Source organism: Lolium rigidum, chromosome 2, assembly GCF_022539505.1.
Source record: "Lolium rigidum isolate FL_2022 chromosome 2, APGP_CSIRO_Lrig_0.1, whole genome shotgun sequence".
NCBI classification, from domain to species: Eukaryota; Viridiplantae; Streptophyta; class Magnoliopsida; order Poales; family Poaceae; genus Lolium; species Lolium rigidum.
In genome coordinates this window covers 289442171-289460936 of record NC_061509.1, presented here as the reverse complement: position 1 = coordinate 289460936, position 18766 = coordinate 289442171, and the positions used below count along the sequence as shown (strand labels likewise).

The following is an 18766-nucleotide window of genomic DNA, read 5'->3' as shown; positions in this document are numbered from 1 at the left end:
TTTTCTTCGTCTTCTTCTTTCTTTTTTTTTGTGAAATTTCTTTGTCTTGTTCTTCAAAGTCCAAGGCACCGTGCTAGACGTATACAACTCTCACACATGAGACACTGGTTGAAAACGAACAACCCCTCTCTCTCGTACTCAGTTAGCACGCCACAAACTATCGAGTGTCAGTCTTTCAAACTACTCTTTTTTGCACATACCATCAATTATTCGTGCAATAGTTTGCATATAGGTCTAAATTCTAGATTAAGCTGATCAACACGATATATGACAACTTGTGCGCACCAAACAATGATGATGTGGCATTGCGTGTTCACGTGACATCAGCTGGCTCTCTGAACTTTTGGAAAGTTTGAAATTTTCATAAATGTTTGGCTGAATCTCATTCAGAAAAATTTGGCCAAATCTCACAAAACATGACAAAACTTTCAAACGGATAGTCCAAATTATTTCAAACTTTCACAATTAGTTAGTTCATATTGTTTCAGGTTACTACTTTTCTCCAAATTTCCAAATTTTCACCAAAATTTGCATAACCTCACAAAATATAACCAGCTAATCCAAATTGTTTAAATATTCCTAGATTAATCAGTGTCCATTGTCCTATGATGGCATGTGGAGATGCAATGACACATCACCGATGAACTCGTTGGCACAACCACCACATCCGTTGTTCATTATAGTTGGTGGTTCGCGAAATTCCGTCCACACCAAGTGTAAACAATTTGTGGTTGGATGGTTAGGAGGACATTGACATCCCTAACTTATCAGAGTTTAAATCCTACAAAAACGGAATAGTCTTCAGTGGGAGACGACGTTTCAGCCAATAGCAAAATGCATGTGATAACTTCGCTAATCAAGAACAAGACCTGGCAAATCTATTTTTTGTACTACTCAGTTTATCAGACGTCATTATAAGCCTAGGTTGTGTCTGCATTTATAGATGTGAATATATGCACGTATTTGTGCGTCTGGTACCATGCTTCACATAAAAAAAAGTGAAAACGAACTAATCATCATGCTTTTTCGTATAACTGTACGAGCTAAAATATAACTTTTGATAAAGAACGGAGCCAATTGAAAACGCTCCAATCCATCCAGCCGGACTCCTCGACCTACACGCTATCTCTTGTCCCAGCATGCATTGGGACATCGATTCTCTTTTCTCAAAAAACAAAAAAAATAAATAGAGACGATACCCTCCTGCTTCGCTACAAGCACGCCAATATACCCTCACCGACATGTTGGCCAAATCTCATAAAACATGACGAAACTTTCAAACGGGTAGTCCAAATTATTTCAAACTTTCACAATTAGTTAGTAGTTCATATTGTTTTGTTACTTTTTTTTCCAATTTTCACCACAATTTGGCATAACCTCACAAAATATAGCCAGCTAATCCAATTTTTTTAAAGTATTCTTGTATTAGTTAGTGTCCATTATCCTATGACGACATGTGGACATGCAATGACACATAACCTCGTTGGCCCGGCCACCTGATCCGTTGTTCATTATCTTAATCTAAGATTTGCAACATGCATCCCTATTACACCAATAGTTGGTGGTATGTGAAAAAGATATATTAGCAGTAGGCAGTGGTCTACACAACAAAGTTGGTGGTTCATGCAATTCCCTCCATGTCTCCACGCCAGGTGTAATTAACTTATGGTTGGATGGTTAGGATGGCATTGACACCCTAAATCCATCAACGTTTAAACCTTAGGTTTGATAGTTTGGTTTCATATGAAGTTAGAATAATTTTTTTCAGTAGCGGAGATGGTGTTCTCGTGATAGCGATGTTCATGTGGCGACTTCGTCAATCTCAAAACATATCGGATTTTTTTTTTGGACTCAGTCTCTTGAAAGTGCTCCTATAGAATATACATGCGTTCATACGGATACGTATATATACATATTTATGACCGTGAGCGTCTGTTAAAAAAACAGCTAAATACTACAAACTAATCGGCACGCTTTTCCGTATAACTGAACGGAGGTAAAATATAACTTTTGATAAAGAACGGTAGCCAATTGAAAACGCTCCAATCCATCCAGCCGGACTCCTCGACCTCCACGCTATCTCTTCTCCCAGCACGCACTAAAACAAACTCTCCATTCTCTTCCTCAAAAAAACAAAAACAGCATCTCAAAAATAAAAAACAGAGACGATACCCTCCTGCTCCGCTACAACCACGGACCCACACGCCAAAGCAACCCCTCACCGCCATATGGGCCCAACCTACCCGTCCCCACCAGCCATCCTCACGCACGCAAACCTCATGCACACCTTCGCGTGCGAGTAGCAGATTCCCAGACCCGTATCCGGAGCGGCTGACGCACACAATACAAGGGGACGCCGTCCCGATCGGACGGCTGGTAACGCAGCCGCGGCCGATATATACCTCCCGCACGCCAATGGCGTCCGCCGCATCCACCTCCGCCTCCACCGCCGTCGCCGCCGCCTCCCGCCTGCTCCTCCGCCGCGCGCCGCACCTCCTGCGCCGCCTCCCGCGCGCGCCCCCCGCGGCACTCTCGTCTCGCTCATCCCCCTCGTCGTCGTTCGGCGCCGCTGCTGCGCTCCGCCGCCCGCTCGGGCACCGCGCCAGGATGGGCCACACTTCCGCCGCCGCTTCCTCTTCCGTGCCCGCGCTCGGGCTCACCAAGGCCAACGCCGTCGAGCTGCCCCAGGTTCGTCTATCCCCGCGACCGACTTAGATCGACACGCTTACACTAGGAGCGGTTCCTTTTCGGTGCTCGGCGAATTCTTTCTTCGAGATTTGTTTAGTTGAAACACTAGTTAACCGCTAGATCGAGATCGGATTACCCGTTTTCCTAGTTTAGAACTTTAGATCGCCGACTAGCTCCGTCAGTGCAAGTCACTGCCTTTTCCCAGCTCTATCTACCAGTGAGCTCAACTGCATACCTTCCATGCCCCCGCAGGTCACCTTCACCGGCAAAGACACCGACTTCTCCGCCTGGACGGGCGACATCCTGGCCGTCGCGGTCACGGAGAAGGACCTGTCCAAAGGGCCGGACTCCAAGTTCGAGAACGCCGCGCTGAAGAAGCTGGACGAGCAGCTGGGCGGCCTCCTCTCAGACGCCTCCGCCGAGGAGGACTTCACGGGCAAATCCGGGCAGTCGGTGGTGCTCCGCCTCTCCGGGCAGGGGTTCAAGAGGCTGGGCCTGATCGGGCTCGGCCAGACCGCCCCGTCCACCGCCCTGGCCTGCCGCGGCATCGGGGAGTCCGTCGCTTCGCTTGCCAAGTCCGCTCAGGCTGCCAGCGTCGCCATCGTTCTTGCTGGGATCCAGGAGGAGTTCAAGCTGAATGCGGCCGCGTCCATCGCTTCCGGTACTGTGACGTTCCTGCCAAACTTCACCTTTTCTCGTAGTAAAAAAGGTTATTATGGAGTGCATTGGCTTGATGCTGGGCTGTCTCTGTCTATTTGAATTACAGGAACTGTGCTGGGGTTGCACGAGGACAGCAGGTTCAAGGCTGAGGCGAAGAAGGTGCATCTGAAGCAAGTCGATCTTATTGGACTGGGTTCCGGTCCGGAGGTGGACCAGAAACTCAAGTATGCCAATGATCTTTGCTCGGGCGTGATATTCGGGAAAGAGCTTGTCAATGCGCCTGCAAATGTCCTCACCCCTGGTCAGTAGCTCTTCAGCCAATCACTTGTTAATCGTCCATAGATCACATTCAGTAGCTCTTCAGCCAATCACTAGTTTATTGTCCAGAGATCACATTGTGGTATTTATTTTATCATCACACTGCTGACGTGCTGCGCTTTCAGCTGTGCTTGCGGAGGAGGCAGCAAAGATTGCTTCTACATACAGTGATGTATTCACTGCCACCATACTAGATGAGGAGAAATGCCAAGAGCTAAAGATGGGCTCCTACTTGGGAGTTGCTGCAGCTTCTGCAAACCCTCCTCGCTTTATCCACTTGTGCTACAAACCCGTTGGTGGTAATGTCAAGAGAAAGCTGGCTATTGTTGGGAAGGGTCTAACTTTTGACAGGTTTGTACCTGCTTTCTGCTTATCATGTGGATCATGTATGCCATCTTTGATATTCTTTGTTGCGCCGGGAGAAGTTTTTTGGCGAAGATGTTAATAATAATAATAACTTTTGCTGTTTTGCAGTGGCGGCTACAACATCAAGACTGGACCAGGCTGCAGTATCGAACTGATGAAGTTTGACATGGGAGGCTCTGCTGCAGTATTTGGTGCAGCAAAAGCTTTGGCCCAAATCAAGCCTCCTGGAGTAGAGGTACTTCAGTTTTCAGTTACTTATATGAGCAATATTTTTGCTGTGGCACACTTGCTAACTGATTTTCATCTTTGTAGGTTCATTTTATTGTTGCTGCCTGTGAAAATATGATTAGTGGGACAGGAATGAGACCTGGTGACATTTTGACTGCCTCTAACGGAAAAACAATCGAGGTATGTTGTTTGTAACTACAAACAATAATCTGCATGATCCGTGGAACATTGTAATAGTGCGGTGCTTATCCTGGTTTTCATGGTCCTGTGTGTACACTGGTTTGTATTAGACAATGTATTAATTTGGAAATTATGTTCCTTCAGGTAAATAACACTGATGCAGAAGGAAGGCTTACACTTGCTGATGCTTTGGTCTACGCTTGTAATCAAGGTGTTGACAAGGTAATGGATTTTATTTAGGTTCTTGTGCTGTTCTTACAAATTTGGTTACCTTGATGCTTGCTGTAGAAAAAAAATTAAGCTGTAAATAAATTGGATATTTTGCTGTAATAAAAATTGGTTCATTCTAGCATCTTGGGATTCTACTTTATCTGCTAGGCGTATTTGGGGAAACATGAACTATCTTATTCATGTAATTCCAGTCTTAACAACTGATTGTGCTTGTTATCTCTAGTTAAGGTAATTGGGAATAAGATACTCATAGAGAGAAGTGAATGTTCATGCCTTCCATTTTCTTAAGAAGAGAAGTGTTGTTCATTGTTCTGCTTTGGACCTTATTAAGCTCAATTGAAGAGAACCTGTCTTTCAATTATCTTGCTTGGACTGCTGACTTACTGTAATTATTATGATTTGCAGGTTGTTGATCTGGCAACACTAACCGGTGCCTGTGTTGTTGCACTTGGGCCTAGCATTGCTGGTAAGCTCGACAAAATAGCAGCTCATCAGCTGTAGTCATCTCTGGCAACTAGTATGATTTATAGTGTGCTTCCAAGATGGAAGAGTCGATTATTCTGCTGTCTTGTGTACTAAAAGAAATACCACTTCAGGAATCTTCACACCGAGTGATGAACTAGCCAAGGAAATCACTGCTGCATCTGAGATATCAGGGGAGAAGTTCTGGAGATTGCCAATGGAAGAGAGCTACTGGGAAGGGATGAAGTCCGGTGTGGCTGACATGGTCAACACCGGCGGCCGACAGGGTGGTTCTATCACCGCTGCCCTCTTCCTGAAACAGGTATAGCATCTCCTTCCCAGTTGCTTAAAGCAGTCCAATTGAGGTAGTAGCATTATCAAATCATCTATATGGATGTTATTATGTACATATTGTGGATTAATGAAACTCCACTTGGTTGCATGTATTCATTGATAAAGCAAGCTGCAACCTTAGTTGTGCTAGGTTCAGTCATCTTGTGGTGTTGATAGAGTTCTGAATCTAATGGATCTCATACTTCGCCTTGTAGTTTGTCGACGAGAAGGTCCAGTGGATGCATATCGACATGGCGGGGCCGGTATGGAGCGACAAGAAGAAGACAGGCACTGGATTCGGCGTGTCCACCTTGGTGGAGTGGGTTGTCAAGAACTCGTCCTGAATCAACATTTCCCGTGATTTCCATTGGTGGTGACACCACACAGAGGAGAAGAAAACTGAGCAGTGTTCATCCAAATACCAGGGAAATGATTTTAGTGGCTTCTGGCATGTGAAGTGGAGCGATAGAATAAGGAAAGGATAATGGTGGGAAATAAAACAGCATGTTGTTGAACTCTCTTTTGTCAGACTAATTGGCCTCATGTCGTTTACATATTTCTGCCCATGACTTGTCTCTTTTGTGAATTCGCTGGAATATTGCGTCGTTCCCTATTGTGCCCATAACTGTTCTGTGTTATCAAAACACAGCAAATGCTGGGAAGCCGTGTGATCTCCTGTGCCAGAGTTGCTATACACATGAAAAGAAACTCTGCAGTTTTTCTGTTGAGGAGGCGTGCGTTGCGGGTATAATCTCAAACCAAGCTTAGGCAATTGTGTCTGCATTTGGCGTAGTTTTGAGTCGGTTTATCGTGTATTATCCTGGCCAATTTTCACACACGTGGGGTAGATGCTCCTCATACCCTTCGCGTTTTGCCCATAATTGGATCAAATTTGTATTGGTATGTTCAAGTTGATCTGTAGTATGTCAGTATGTGTAACAATGGCAGTGGAAACTTCTGGCAATCTTTTAGTTCCGGTGATTGTGACCGGCCTGCAATTTTTTTTTTTGAATTACTATGATCATTCTTAGTGTTGGTATGAAAACTGAATTTATGGCTCTAGTATTAACCCCGCCCTCCAAACAGGAGAGTTTTGATGAGGGAGAGGATTATGGTGTAACAAAGTGTTTTGGGTGACAACTGACAACACCCAATCCCCTTGAAAAAAATACCCTCTAAAAAACATTGTGATACACTTGTGTCAAACGAGGCCGGGAGTTACCATATGCAAACAAAGACGCTGGAGGAGTCTTCAGAGATACAAGCACACAAACACCAGAACATAATCATCAAATTAAGGTAAGATAATTTTTTGAGAGATAGGTAAGATAATTTTTTTTTTGAGACAGATAGGTAAGATAAATATATTTAGAAAATTATGTTTTAGGGGAATTTGAAATGGAGAATGATCCAATGCGAAAAGTAATCCAGACAATCGGATGTTGGGCTTCCTGGGCTGGGCCGGCACGTCCTTCTGCCTCCTTCCTTGCCTACACCTACGTGCCCAGGAAGAAGACAGGAGGAGCCAGACACGCGCACGGCCGCCGTCGACACATAAACCCCCACCCCCCGCCGACCCTCGCCGCACACAGCAAGCCATCGCAGCAAGTCGGCAGCGGCGCTCCACGTCTACGATCGGTTCCGTCCAGGCAAGTCCTCCTCCTTCAATCCCGTCTCCACCCTTAGTCGTTACGGTTTGCGCGTACCTACTCGTCGGCTCTGCAGGAGCGGCATGAATCGGCGGCTGATACGCTACTGCCCCGCGCGTTTGCTCGCTTAGATCAGTTATCTTTCGTGTTTATCCGCTTCTGTGCGAGCGATATTTCTCCATGATTCAGGCGGGCACTCGGCTGGCGGTTTCCCCAAAAAAATTCAGATAGTCGCCTGACTGTCATAGATTTCTTGTACTGTAGCTTTTTCATTGAAAATTTTCAAGTTGCACCTGATACATGACATCCATCATGTCCTCCTCCTTGTCCCAACTTGCAGAAATTCGTGTTGCCCCGACCAAAATTGGTGTGCTTGAAATACACGATAGACTTGAAATGGCCAGTTTTTTTTCTTTCTTTGGTCTAATTTCAGTAAGTTCAGAGAAGAACGTAACCACACAGCAATGTTCCAATCTCCTCTGGCCGACAGTATTGTCATGGAAGAACATAGTTGCTAGTTCTGGCATTGCGATATGCATATAAACTCTCGAGATAATTCTCCTCTCTCAGAGTATACTCGTGATTAACTATCTCAGACTGATGCGTTTCCTCCCTCTCGGTGCAGATCATACCTCACTCTCTCTGCTGCTGAGATGGCCAGCACGGAAGCCCCGACGCCTGCGCAGGCACCTGTCTGCTCGATCGTGAAAGAAGCGCCTGCTCCTGCTGACTCGAAGCCTGTGGAGCCACCTGTTTGCTCGATCGTCAAGGAAGCGCCGGCTCCTGCCACCGGCTCGACGCCGAAGAAGAAGATCTGCTGTGCTTGCCCTGACACCAAGAGGCTGAGGGACGAGTGCATCGTAGAGTACGGAGAATCCGCGTGCACCAAGTGGATCGAAGCTCACAAGATATGCCTCCGGGCTGAGGGGTTCAAGGTCTGATTCTTCACTAGCCAGGCTGACGATGTTACTTTCATGGATGTTACAGTACATGTGATTTAGGTTGAGATGCAGTTATGCCGCTGGGATTCATAGACTAGTAAACCTGTTTTTGCAATGTCTGAATGGTTAGCGAGTTTGATGCTGATTTTCATGGGAAATAAATTGCTGATGAGCGTGACTTTATGGTTAATTGAGCAACTGTCTCGGTGCTTACCTTTTATCTTTAAATTGTATGGCAATGTGAAATAAAAAATTTCTTGATGCTCTAATTTTCTAGTCATAAGTTCATAACAGACTCATCAATAACAATGGGAGCCTTTAAGCTTATTCGCCCGTTAACGCAATGCCCATGGTTTCCATGGCACAATCATTCTTACAAGAGGTGCCGCCGGGCTGAGGGGTTCAAGATCTGATTCTTCACTAGTCCCCCCGAGGATTTTACTTTCATGAATGTTACAGAACATGTGATTTGAGGTGCAGTTATGCCACTGGGATTCATAGACTAGTAAGCCAGTTTTTGCAATGTGGTGCCTGAATTACTGATTTTCATGGGGAAAAAAATTACTGGTGCGTGTGACTTTATGGCTATGTTTTTTTTTATGGCCATGTTCACCAGTTTGTCTTGCTGTTTGGTTCGTTTTCTCTTTGCTTTGTATTGCAGTGTGAGATAATTCTTTTCTTGATGTTAAAATTTCATAATCATAAGCTTGTAACTGACAACAAAACATCTCAATCAATAACGGGAGCCTTCAATCAAGCTTATTTGCCCCGCAATGCCAATGGTCTCCATTTGCTTTTGTGGATGTTGCAGAATATGTCATCTGAGATTCAGTTATACAACTAGGATTCATAGAGCAGTCGCGTTGTTTTTGCATGCTGTATCTGAATTGTTAGCGATCTCGATGCTGTTTTTAATGGGAAATAAATTACTGATGAGTGTGGCTTACTGGCTTTATTATGGTTATTATATGTTATGCAACTGTCTTAGTGTTCATTCTTCTTTCACTTTGCTTTGTATGGCAATGGGAGATAAAATTTTCTTCATGTTAAAATTCCATAGTCATAAGTTCATAACTGATAAGACATCAATCAACAATGGGGGCCTTCAAGCTTATTTGCCCGTTTACACAATGCCTATGGTTTCCATGGCACAGTCATCCTTATTCTCTTCTCATCCTTTTCCCCAGCACCAATCAATCATTCCTCAACCTCTCTACATTACTCTCTCCTTCCATGTTACACAGTTTCCAGACCTTTTCCTTAGAAATCAGGCTGCACATCAGTTCTTGGCAGGCAACAGCTTCCCAGCCAGGAATGACACGAACATCCTGAACGCCCTTCTTGGCTGAATCAATGGAACCTCATGCCCTGCGCCTCTGATCGTCGCAAATGTCAGCCCTTCGTACACCTCAGACCATCCTCCTACCTGCAAATGCAAAGAGGTTGTTAAACTGCCATGGCAACAATACCGAACTGCAAGTGCAGAACAACAATGGTCAAATGAGTACCTGACCAGCTGTGTACCATGGGTACCAGCGGATCTTAGTCTTCAGACCAAGGTGGCTGAGCGAGAACCTAGTTGCGGTCACCGGGACGACCGAATCCGTGTCACCACTGCATTCAGGTTTGAAATAGGGTTACGTCCACTGAAAATATTCATGCTGCATCGAGGGAAAACTTTGCCTGTTTTAGATTCTTCAGCTTACCTGAACACCCATATCCTCATCCCTGCCTTCATCAGCATCTTGTATGTCGGCAGCATGGATAACTCAGAGTCTTTCCATGTCTTGATGAGCACATCACTGCCAATGTCAGCAAACAAATCCCATGTTTGTCAATCTTTAATGTCCAGCCATAGTCCATGGAACAAGGATGGAGAAGAAAGTTTGTTGAAACTGAACCTGCAGGCAGTCCATTTGTAGGGTATCCTGGTGATGTTGGCGTGCATGGCCTTCTGCACGTCCAGCCGGTTGTAGTACCTCTCAGCGTAGTTCTCGGTGCACGGATCATAGCTGTTAGACCTCCTGCGGATGAGGGTGTCCTTGAACCTGAGCACTGGACGGTGGCGGGTGGTTGCGGCGGTGGAGTTGCTGTATGATGTGTCCGAGGAGGTGTGGCAGGACGGCGTGTAGATGCTGTACTGGTCGATGTCGCCAAACTCGTGGTTCATGGCGTAGGTCATTGCACGGTTGCAGGCGCTCGAGACGTTGGTGCTGGTGAAGTTGCACAACTTGAGGATGGCCTTGTAGGTGCGGTCTGAGATCATGGCGTGCGTCCACCAGTATGTTACCGTGCCGATGTTGTCGTAGTAGTTGTCTGTCACTGCATTCCCCACCTGAGATGGAAAGTTAGATGAGGATGAGTGATTGATCGACTGGTGAACTGTTGTTGTAGCAGATTTGGAGTGTGGTACTCACAAGGATCCCCTTGAGGTTGATGAAGGGATGCGGTGAGGCCCTGTTGTACTCGACGATCTTCCTTGCCAATTGGGGGACGTAGTGGCCTAGAATAAATAAAGTAGGAATTGAGCCAAGTGTGAGTGGAAGTACATGTATGACAATTCCTGTCATGGTGCTAGTGTGAGGGTATCATATTGTTCCCTCTGGTGCTGTGAAAACCACAACACCTAGGTACGATACGAAAGCATAGATTCCCGGTGAAGACACTCACCAGCATAGCTTTCTCCAGAGATGTAGAAATCCCGGTTCTGGTACTCCGGGAACCGCGACATCCAACTGATCAAGAACTGCAGCGAATCTTGAGCTGCATCACATTCACAGGCACATCAGAATACTGTATCTGAAGTTCTGAACTGTCAAAAACTCGAATGACCAGAATGGTGCTATGTAATGGAGGATTACCGGTTCTCTCGTCGCCGGAAGTATTGAGATCGGAGGTAGTGTTGGAGTAGGAGAAACCAACTCCGGCCGGCGACTCCAGGAAGAGAAGGTTTGCCTCTGCACGCAGCAACAAAATTCAGTCAGTCACTTAGATGAGCATTTCTGCTTCTCTGGGCATAACAGAATTATGTGAATCTGTCTCACCTTTGTTCCATGAGTACTTGTTGAGGTAGAGGCCTGTCCCGTTGGGTTTGATCCGGAACGGGCCAATCTCCTCGGATGCGCCATAAGCCACCGAAGAGCATCCAGGACCTGAGAAACAAAATTATGTAGCGATTAACATTGGTGAAAAAAATAAATATTGCTATCTTGCTGCTACACATTTGCTCTCCCCTTTGATTCCTCTTTTGCTCTCTTTTTTTCCCTTCTTCTGGTGCCATGGTTTGTTGAAGATGCAGCAAGTGACATGTGTGTATCAATTAGGGTCACAGACAGCACCGCAGAGATTCAGAGCAGAACTCAATCATGATGCTCCTTAGACGGATAAACCATCCTAAGAGACATTGGTAGTCAAAACTAATAGTCTACGGTTAACTTTTCTGATCTCCTGATTATAAGTAATGCATCTACATGCATGACAAGACCTAGACTGAGGTGCAGATGCTCCAAGTCTGCTGAACAAAGCATATCCTAAGAGAGAAAAAAGGGTTCCAGGTCGCTTCAGACTTGAGACTTTCAGAGGCGTGCACCGGCCGTTTGTGATAGCCATTCCCGAGGCACTCCCCAAGGTCAAAGAAAACAAACCACGGCGCCAGTGGAACAGACCCGATGTGTCTGTGCCATTCCTCTGTGTGCGAGGAAAAGGCCGCCACACTCCCATGCACTGCACACACGAGCAACACAGACGCGCGTAAGGCTGCCATTTTAAAAATACGCTAGCATTTTTGGTCATTTTTATTAATATAGAGACGAAGGTTTTAGAATAATTGTCTAAGACAAGCCCTAGGACTTGAAGAGAAGCTGCTGTCAACGACTTCTCCAATTTGCGCACCAACAATCTACATTGGCTCAATTCCGCAAACATTGTTCTTATCCCCAAGAAGGAGGGTGCCGAGGACATATCCGATTTTAGGCCTATTAGCCTCATACATGCCGTGGCCAAGATCATTGCCAAGATGATGGCCACCCGCCTTGCTCCTCATATGAACAACCTCGTCTCCAACGCCCAAAGCGCCTTCATCAAAAAAAGAAGTATTCACGACAATTTCTTGTATGTGAGGAGCTTGGCTAGAAGACTCCACAAGTCCAAAACGCCCACGCTCCTCTTCAAACTTGACATAAAGAAGGCCTTCGACTCCGTCCGATGGGACTACCTCATGGATCTCCTTGAGCACCTTGGCTTCCCATCAAACTTTAGAGATTGGGTTTTCGCCCTCCTTGCTACGGGCTCCTCGAGGGTTCTCCTAAACGGGCTTGCCGGCGACCCTATTAAGCATGGGAGGGGTCTACGCCAAGGAGATCCGTTATCGCCCCTCCTTTTTGTGCTCTCCATCGACCCGCTTCACTACATCCTCCGCAAAGCTACCCAACAAGGACACCTACACCTCCTAAGGGGAAGAGTTCCCACCATACGGACTTCTCTTTATGCCGATGATGCGGCCATTTTCATGGCCCCCACAAGGAGGATATCATTTTCTTGGCTACTACTTTGGATCGGTTTGGAGAGGTCACCGGCCTAGTCACAAATTGTGCCAAAAGTCAAGTTGCACCCATCATGTGCAACAACATCGATCTCCAAGATGTGCTACAACCGTTCCCCGCTAGACTCACTTGCTTCCCTATGCGATACCTTGGGTTGCCCCTCTCGCTCACTAGATTGAAAAGAGTTCATCTACAATATCTTGAGGATAAAGTTGCCGGGAAGCTCGTCCCTTGGCTAGGCAAGCATACCACCATGGCCGGCCGCATGGTGCTTGTCAAGGCGGTGCTCACAAGTGTGGTCATCTACTTCATCACCGTCCTAGAATTACCTTTGGAGGTTCTCTTAAAGATTGATAGCATTAGGAGGGCCTATCTTTGGGCGGCTTGTGATAAAGTGTCGGGAGGAAGTGCAAAGTGAATTGGGACCTTGTTTGCAAGCCTAAGGAGAAGGGAGGCCTTGGAATTCTAAACCTCCATAAATTTGCTTCCGCTCTTCGTTTGAGGTGGCTTTGGCTAGATTGGACGGATCCTTCCAAGCCTTGGAGAGGTCTTGAGTCTCCTTGCAATAGCCATGATAAGGAGCTTTTTGCGGCCGCCACAAGGGTGACCATCGGTAATGGTGAGAGGGCCCTCTTTTGGGACTCTTCTTGGCTTGATGGAATTCGGCCAAAAGACATAGCACCCCTCATCTACGATATTTCCAAAAAGAAGAGATGCACCGTCCGGAAGGCCTTACAAAACAATTTTTGGGTCTCCCAAGTCAACCTCCAATTCGGGCTAACCTTAGAGCACATCACCCAATTTGCTAAGCTTTGGGACAAACTATCAAACATCCACATCAATGATGATGAACAAGATACAATCATTTGGAAGCTCACAACACATGGCAACTACTCCTCGAGCTCGGCTTACAAGATGCAATTTGAGGGCCTCACAAACTCCGCCATGCCGGGCATGGTTTGGAAGCATTGGGCTACACCCAAATGCAAGATCTTCACTTGGCTTGTGCTTCAAAATAGAGTGTGGACGGCGGATAGGCTAGAGCGCCGGGGTGGCAAAATTGTGGAAATTGCAAGCTTTGCAACCAAGTTCAAGAATCCGCGGCACACATTCTCTTCACTTGCCGTTTCACAAGAAGGGTGTGGCTTAGCATCAAGGATTGGCTTGGTCTTGTTGACGTCGAACCGGATAGATGGATCGAGGCCGCCACGGTCCATGAGTGGTGGACAAGCTTTGTGCAAAAAGATGGACAATCAAGAACGGCGATGTCCTCTCTTGCCATGCTTGTGTCATGGGAGGTGTGGAAAGAGAGAAACGCGCGTGTGTTCCGGAACCATTGCTCCACCGTTCTCATGGTCGCAACAAGGATAAAAAACGAGGCGACTCTTTGGGCTTCCGCCGGAGCAAAAAAGTTGGGTAATGTAATGCCGGGAGAGTAATCCTTTTCTTGTTTTGGGTCTTGGCTGCGGCCTTGACCGTTTGGTCTGTAACTTAACTTGCTTAAACCTTCTTCTCTATCAATGAAATGGCAAATCTTTTGCCTCGTTTCAAAAAAAAAAAACATTGCTCAAAGATTTTGCTCCAGCCAAAGCGCCAAGCTCTTGCCTCATTTTTGACCTTGCCAATGACCATGGCTGCGGTGGAGTCGTGGCGTCGAAATACTCTAGCATTGCACTCCTTTCAAATTTCCCAAGCCACAAACATGGACGGGTGGTTCATTAGCCCGCGACTCTACTGTAGAAGCATATCATGGATGCCACACCACGAGGGAATCTCTTTCCAAATCCGTGTGGTCAACCTACACTTGTACAAGAGGTGGCCCTCGATTATTTTTTTATTTGGCTGTCCAAATTCTATTTTGCATAACCAAACAAGCAAAGAACTTGTATTTTTCGGGAGTTTCTCTAAAGATCAATCCGTCGCAATTTTAGTTAAGATAAACACATGCTTAACAGCATTTGATATACCTACATGTTGATTTGCCGGATGTAAAGAGACTAGGCACACGACAGGACCAGCAGGCAGGTTAATTTGTTTCACTTGCTGCCCCTGCGATTGCGATGCACGTTGGCACTACTGCTCTACACAGCGTACTAGAAAACTGTTGCGGTGACGCATCGCGTCTACAGTCTCGTGTGCTGGTGGTGCGTGGGGCAAGGTGGTTTTGGTTTCTAGCCTCTGGATGGATCCATTCAACCCGGTGATAATGACGAGAGATGGAGCAAAGGGAATAATAAGTTTGAGTGCTACTAGTGGCGACTGTAGTCGTGTGCAACAAAAGATTAGCAAGCAGTAGAAACAACACGCGGAGGGTAAAGGTGGTGGCCGGCCGGGCGGCTCGCCGTCGCAGCCTTTTTCGATCGGTGGTCACGCACGCACTAGCAAGCAAGCAAACACACACATGTCTGATCTGCAGCTCGTCATCATTTCGTCCCAGGATCGTCGCAGTCACATGAGGCTGATCGAGGAGGAGGCAGCGGGCCATCCCTGAGGCTGTGGGTAAGATCGCGTGGATCTCCAAGGACGGGGTTCATTCATCAGGCATCAGACCGGAGAGGCAGATCCAGAGACAGCTCGCCGTTCCACCAGATCGAGCTCCCTCTGGCTCTGGACGGCTCTGAATCGGCGACGGCTGGCCGGCCGGCTGCTGCGACGATGACGACGCTGCATGCATGCGCTGTCGCCCAGGTGTGTGCAGCACATCTACAACTTGGAATGCAGAGCCATGCAAGCAACCGTTTCAGGGTGCCTAGCTGTGATTTTGCACGGAGTACGTACTTAGTACTAGTAACAGCATTGGTTTGGAGAGCCTAAGCTAGATGCATGCTTCATGCCGATGTCCAGGTGTTGACAAACAAGCTGTGCTCTGCCCTGCTCTAGTAGGGGAGCTAACTTAATATGCATGCGCAGACAATGGGCATGCAGGGACGACTTGTTTATCAGTAAGACTAGGTTAATTAAGAATCAAAGGTACTAGGTGCATAAAGTATGGTGCTGTAGACAAATTAGCTAGTGAAAGACCATGCACACAAAGAAATGGATTTAGACGGTTACCCCCGTTTCCGAAATATAGCTTTCTAAGGTCTTCTTTGATCCATATGATAGAAAGATCATAAGAATAAATAAATCATTTGATTGGAATACCATGCCTATTTAATTCCTTTGGAAATATAAAGTGTATTTAATTGTACCAAATGAATTTTTTATGAGGTATGATATAATGTTTTACCCTATAAAATTTACACTACGATATTTCTAAATAATTAGTTCCTATAGAATATGTTCAAACAACTTATGTACAATTTTTCCCCATAGGATTCACATCCGATACAAATCCTATGAATCAGAGCAAAACGATGCAGAAGTTGCCATGCATGGAGTTCCCAACCACTTCCTGGACTCTAATTCCCTAAAGCTTCATACACAGAAAAGCTAAGCAAAACGATGCAGAAGTTGCCATGCATGTTGCCCGGGCCGGCTGAGCCGTCCGCCCAGCCAGCACTCTGCAGCATGCTGCATGCTGCTCCCTGCTTGATGCAATGCATGCATGCTCGTGCGCCGGTGCGTGAGCTGCCATGTTTTCTTCAGACTTTCAGGCATCGGTCATGTCCTCGTGCCAGCATTTACTCCCACACTGCGCGCATTTACTAGCATGTACTCACCGCGCTGCACACAAACACCATACCGTCCCATCCAGTCCCCCCAAACTCCCAAGAAAATCAAGACGTTGTCCTTCACAAATTGGAAGATGCCAAAGTGAAGCAGAGACTCGTGCACAGTAGTGGCGCCTGGGGTTATGTCAAGTTTCAGTTAGTGTGTGCCCATCGGATCAATGGATATTTCTCTCCTATGTGTGTGTGTGTGTGTGTGCATTAAGAATGGAGCTGGGGCTTGTCTGTATGTTATCTGTTAATGTGTCTGAAGGTCAGAGGAGAATTATGGAGCTTTCCTATGGTTACTGTAGCGTGTGCGGGTGGCAACAGGTGTGGAACTTTGAAGTTCGTGCCGAAAGCCCTGGAAAGTTTATCCTTTCAAAACTCCAAAAGGTGGCGAAAGTTTAAGTGCAGGATGCTCATGATGATCAAAACACTGCAGGAATGTTTCGGTCAACACGACTTGTTGCTTGGAGATCAGCAACATTATAACGGTATGGCATAGAGTGTGAGGGAAAACCAGCAACGATGATGGCCGGAATCATGAACGAACAAGAGCTTGTACAATGCAATGCAAGCAACTGAGAAGCACGTGATGAAGGAATTAAAAAGAATTTTGTGGAGTGATTGATTGTTACCTCCGTTGAGCCAGAGGACGAGCGGCTTGCTGGCGGCGTCGGCGCCGTCGGCCTCGGTGAGCCAGTAGAAGAGCGCGCGGCCGTGCCCCTCGTGCACCGTCACGTACCCGGAGTACTGCGCGAAGGTCACCGCCGGCTGCCCCGGCAGCGCCTCCACGCGGTCCAGCGCCCGCTGGGCGTCCCCCTCGCCGGGGCCAGCGCCGACGGCATGGGCGGCAGCGCCTCCCGCCGCAAGCAGCCACAGAAACAACACGCTCACAACGCCGCCGCCGGCAGCACCACGCCGCGCAGCCATTGGCACACGACAAGACCACTCCTGTCGGAATGCCGTCGGTGTCTGTGCTCCACTTGCTATGGAGCACACACAATGAGCTGACTGTGGCCGCGGGTCTTGACTTGAGGAGTATTTATCGCCGCACCGGACTGTCGAGGTTGAAGCGCGCGCCGGAGCTCAGCAAGGGCTAGTGGTGGCGCGCATGCAGATGCAATAATGTGGGCGTTGGATCGGGCGAGATGGATGGTTGGATGGATGGCGCTGCAAAGCATTTAAGCTCGGCCTGAGCCTCTGAGGACTTGGTGAGGAGGATAGAGGAGAGAGCGAGCGGTCATGGCGTGGGCGGGGGGGAGGACGGAGGGCAGGTGGGCTACACTGCGGTAGCTACGCCGCCATTAATACTCTTCTGGTACTCAGTCCTCTACGAACGCCGACGACGAGGACCTCACCCTGGCCTTCCTCGAGACGGGCCGGGGAACTGGCTGGCTGGCTAGCTCGACAGATTTGACCATATGGCCATCAATGCGGCGCAGCAATCTACACTCTAGCTACCACTGCACGCAGCACACTCTACTACAGTACTCTCTCGTCTCTGTCTCTCTCGCTCCCCTTTCACGACACCGAGCTATCAGCGTGGGTATACCTTCACTTGCAGGGAACAAAATAAAGTAAAATTAGAGTACGTTGCAGTGTTGCATAGCTGTAGTCCATCATACCAGTGGAGAGTATTTTTCACTCATTTGCATGATCTTTAACAAGTGCACTGAGCAGCAAACTTGCTCTACAAATCCGCTGCTAAAAGTATACTCGTGTAACATAGTCACATTCAAAAAGTAAATCCTTGAACGTCTCAATCTCTTTGCAAAGGTCACATTTCAAAGGTTTTGGCATTATACCTTTTTTCTAAGACTATCTGTAGTCATGAATTTATTTTGACAAAAAACAGCTAGAAACACTTGCACTCTAGGGGGAAACTTGATGTCCCAAACAACGGGAAGATAAACAGGTTGCACCCCTCTAAAAATTAACTAAAGAATATATAGATTTAGAAAAATAAACCTCATTAGTTTCATCCGACCATATAAATTGGTCATCGTCATTAGTAAAATTAATAGTTCAAGCTATAGGTACTAATTCATGTCACTGAGACATCATTTTCTCAGTAAAAGTTTTCCTAAAATCGTATCTCAGTTGTGACCCATTCCAGAGATTAGCTATGGTTTTGGTTAGTTGATTTGACACAAAAGAAATATCCTAAAATTGAGTAGCCAAATTAATGTTTCCTAACCAGATATGTCCGCAGAATTTAATTTCCCTACCATTACCTACTTTCCACGTGAATCCTACTTTGGCAGCCTCAGCTATTCACATCACCCCCTTCTAGAAAGTGGAAGGCTGATTGTCATGATACCAAAATGTTAGGGCTCCTGGTGTTATATTTACCATCTATTATTTTCTTCCACGGAGTACCCTCACCGTGTATGTATCTTTTGATCCAAGAGCCAATCAAACGAATATTCAGATCGTAGAGGTTAGGAATACCCTACCCCAAACTGTTTTTTCATACTGTCAAAACGCCAATTAGCTAAGTGAATTTATTGATT

At 46.7% G+C, this 18766-nt stretch overlaps 3 protein-coding genes across 3 annotated transcripts; 2 read left to right on the top strand and 1 right to left on the bottom strand.

Annotated features, from left to right (window-relative positions):
* Window positions 1–2576: 2576 nt before the first annotated feature.
* LOC124693619 (leucine aminopeptidase 2, chloroplastic) lies at window positions 2577–5982 on the top strand (the record flags this gene model as incomplete). The annotated part of the gene is given in 10 exon segments (XM_047227101.1): window positions 2577–2688; window positions 2941–3349; window positions 3455–3649; window positions 3792–4017; window positions 4141–4267; window positions 4345–4440; window positions 4585–4662; window positions 5077–5137; window positions 5268–5455; window positions 5682–5982. Coding segments are annotated over 10 exon segments (1621 nt in total), but the record flags the coding sequence as incomplete, so codon positions are not given.
* A 1786-nt stretch (window positions 5983–7768) lies between these two features.
* Window positions 7769–8246, top strand: LOC124689058 (cytochrome c oxidase copper chaperone 1-like). The gene has a single exon (XM_047222661.1). It carries the CDS (start codon window positions 7769–7771, stop codon window positions 8054–8056), a length of 288 nt encoding a protein of 95 aa, XP_047078617.1. The 3' UTR covers window positions 8057–8246.
* An 877-nt stretch (window positions 8247–9123) lies between these two features.
* LOC124689057 (serine carboxypeptidase 24-like) lies at window positions 9124–17183 on the bottom strand. The gene is made up of 9 exons (XM_047222660.1): window positions 16889–17183; window positions 11101–11208; window positions 10918–11013; window positions 10727–10819; window positions 10474–10559; window positions 9958–10391; window positions 9763–9858; window positions 9565–9670; window positions 9124–9482 (listed from the first exon to the last, which is right to left on the bottom strand). Exons 1-9 carry the CDS (start codon window positions 17181–17183, stop codon window positions 9336–9338), a joined length of 1461 nt encoding a protein of 486 aa, XP_047078616.1. The 3' UTR covers window positions 9124–9335.
* Window positions 17184–18766: the final 1583 nt, after the last annotated feature.

Excerpts from the sequence above, each read along its gene's own strand:
- LOC124689058 (XM_047222661.1), top strand. The coding sequence starts at position 7,769 with ATGGCCAGCACGGAAGCCCCGACGCCTGCGCAGGCACCTGTCTGCTCG.
- LOC124689057 (XM_047222660.1), bottom strand. The coding sequence starts at position 17,183 with ATGGCTGCGCGGCGTGGTGCTGCCGGCGGCGGCGTTGTGAGCGTGTTG. Across the intron at positions 11,209-16,888 it reads CGTCCTCTGGCTCAACGGAG|GTCCTGGATGCTCTTCGGTG; the intron begins GTAACAATCAAT and ends TTTGTTTCTCAG. Across the intron at positions 9,671-9,762 it reads ATGAGGATATGGGTGTTCAG|TGGTGACACGGATTCGGTCG; the intron begins GTAAGCTGAAGA and ends ACCTGAATGCAG.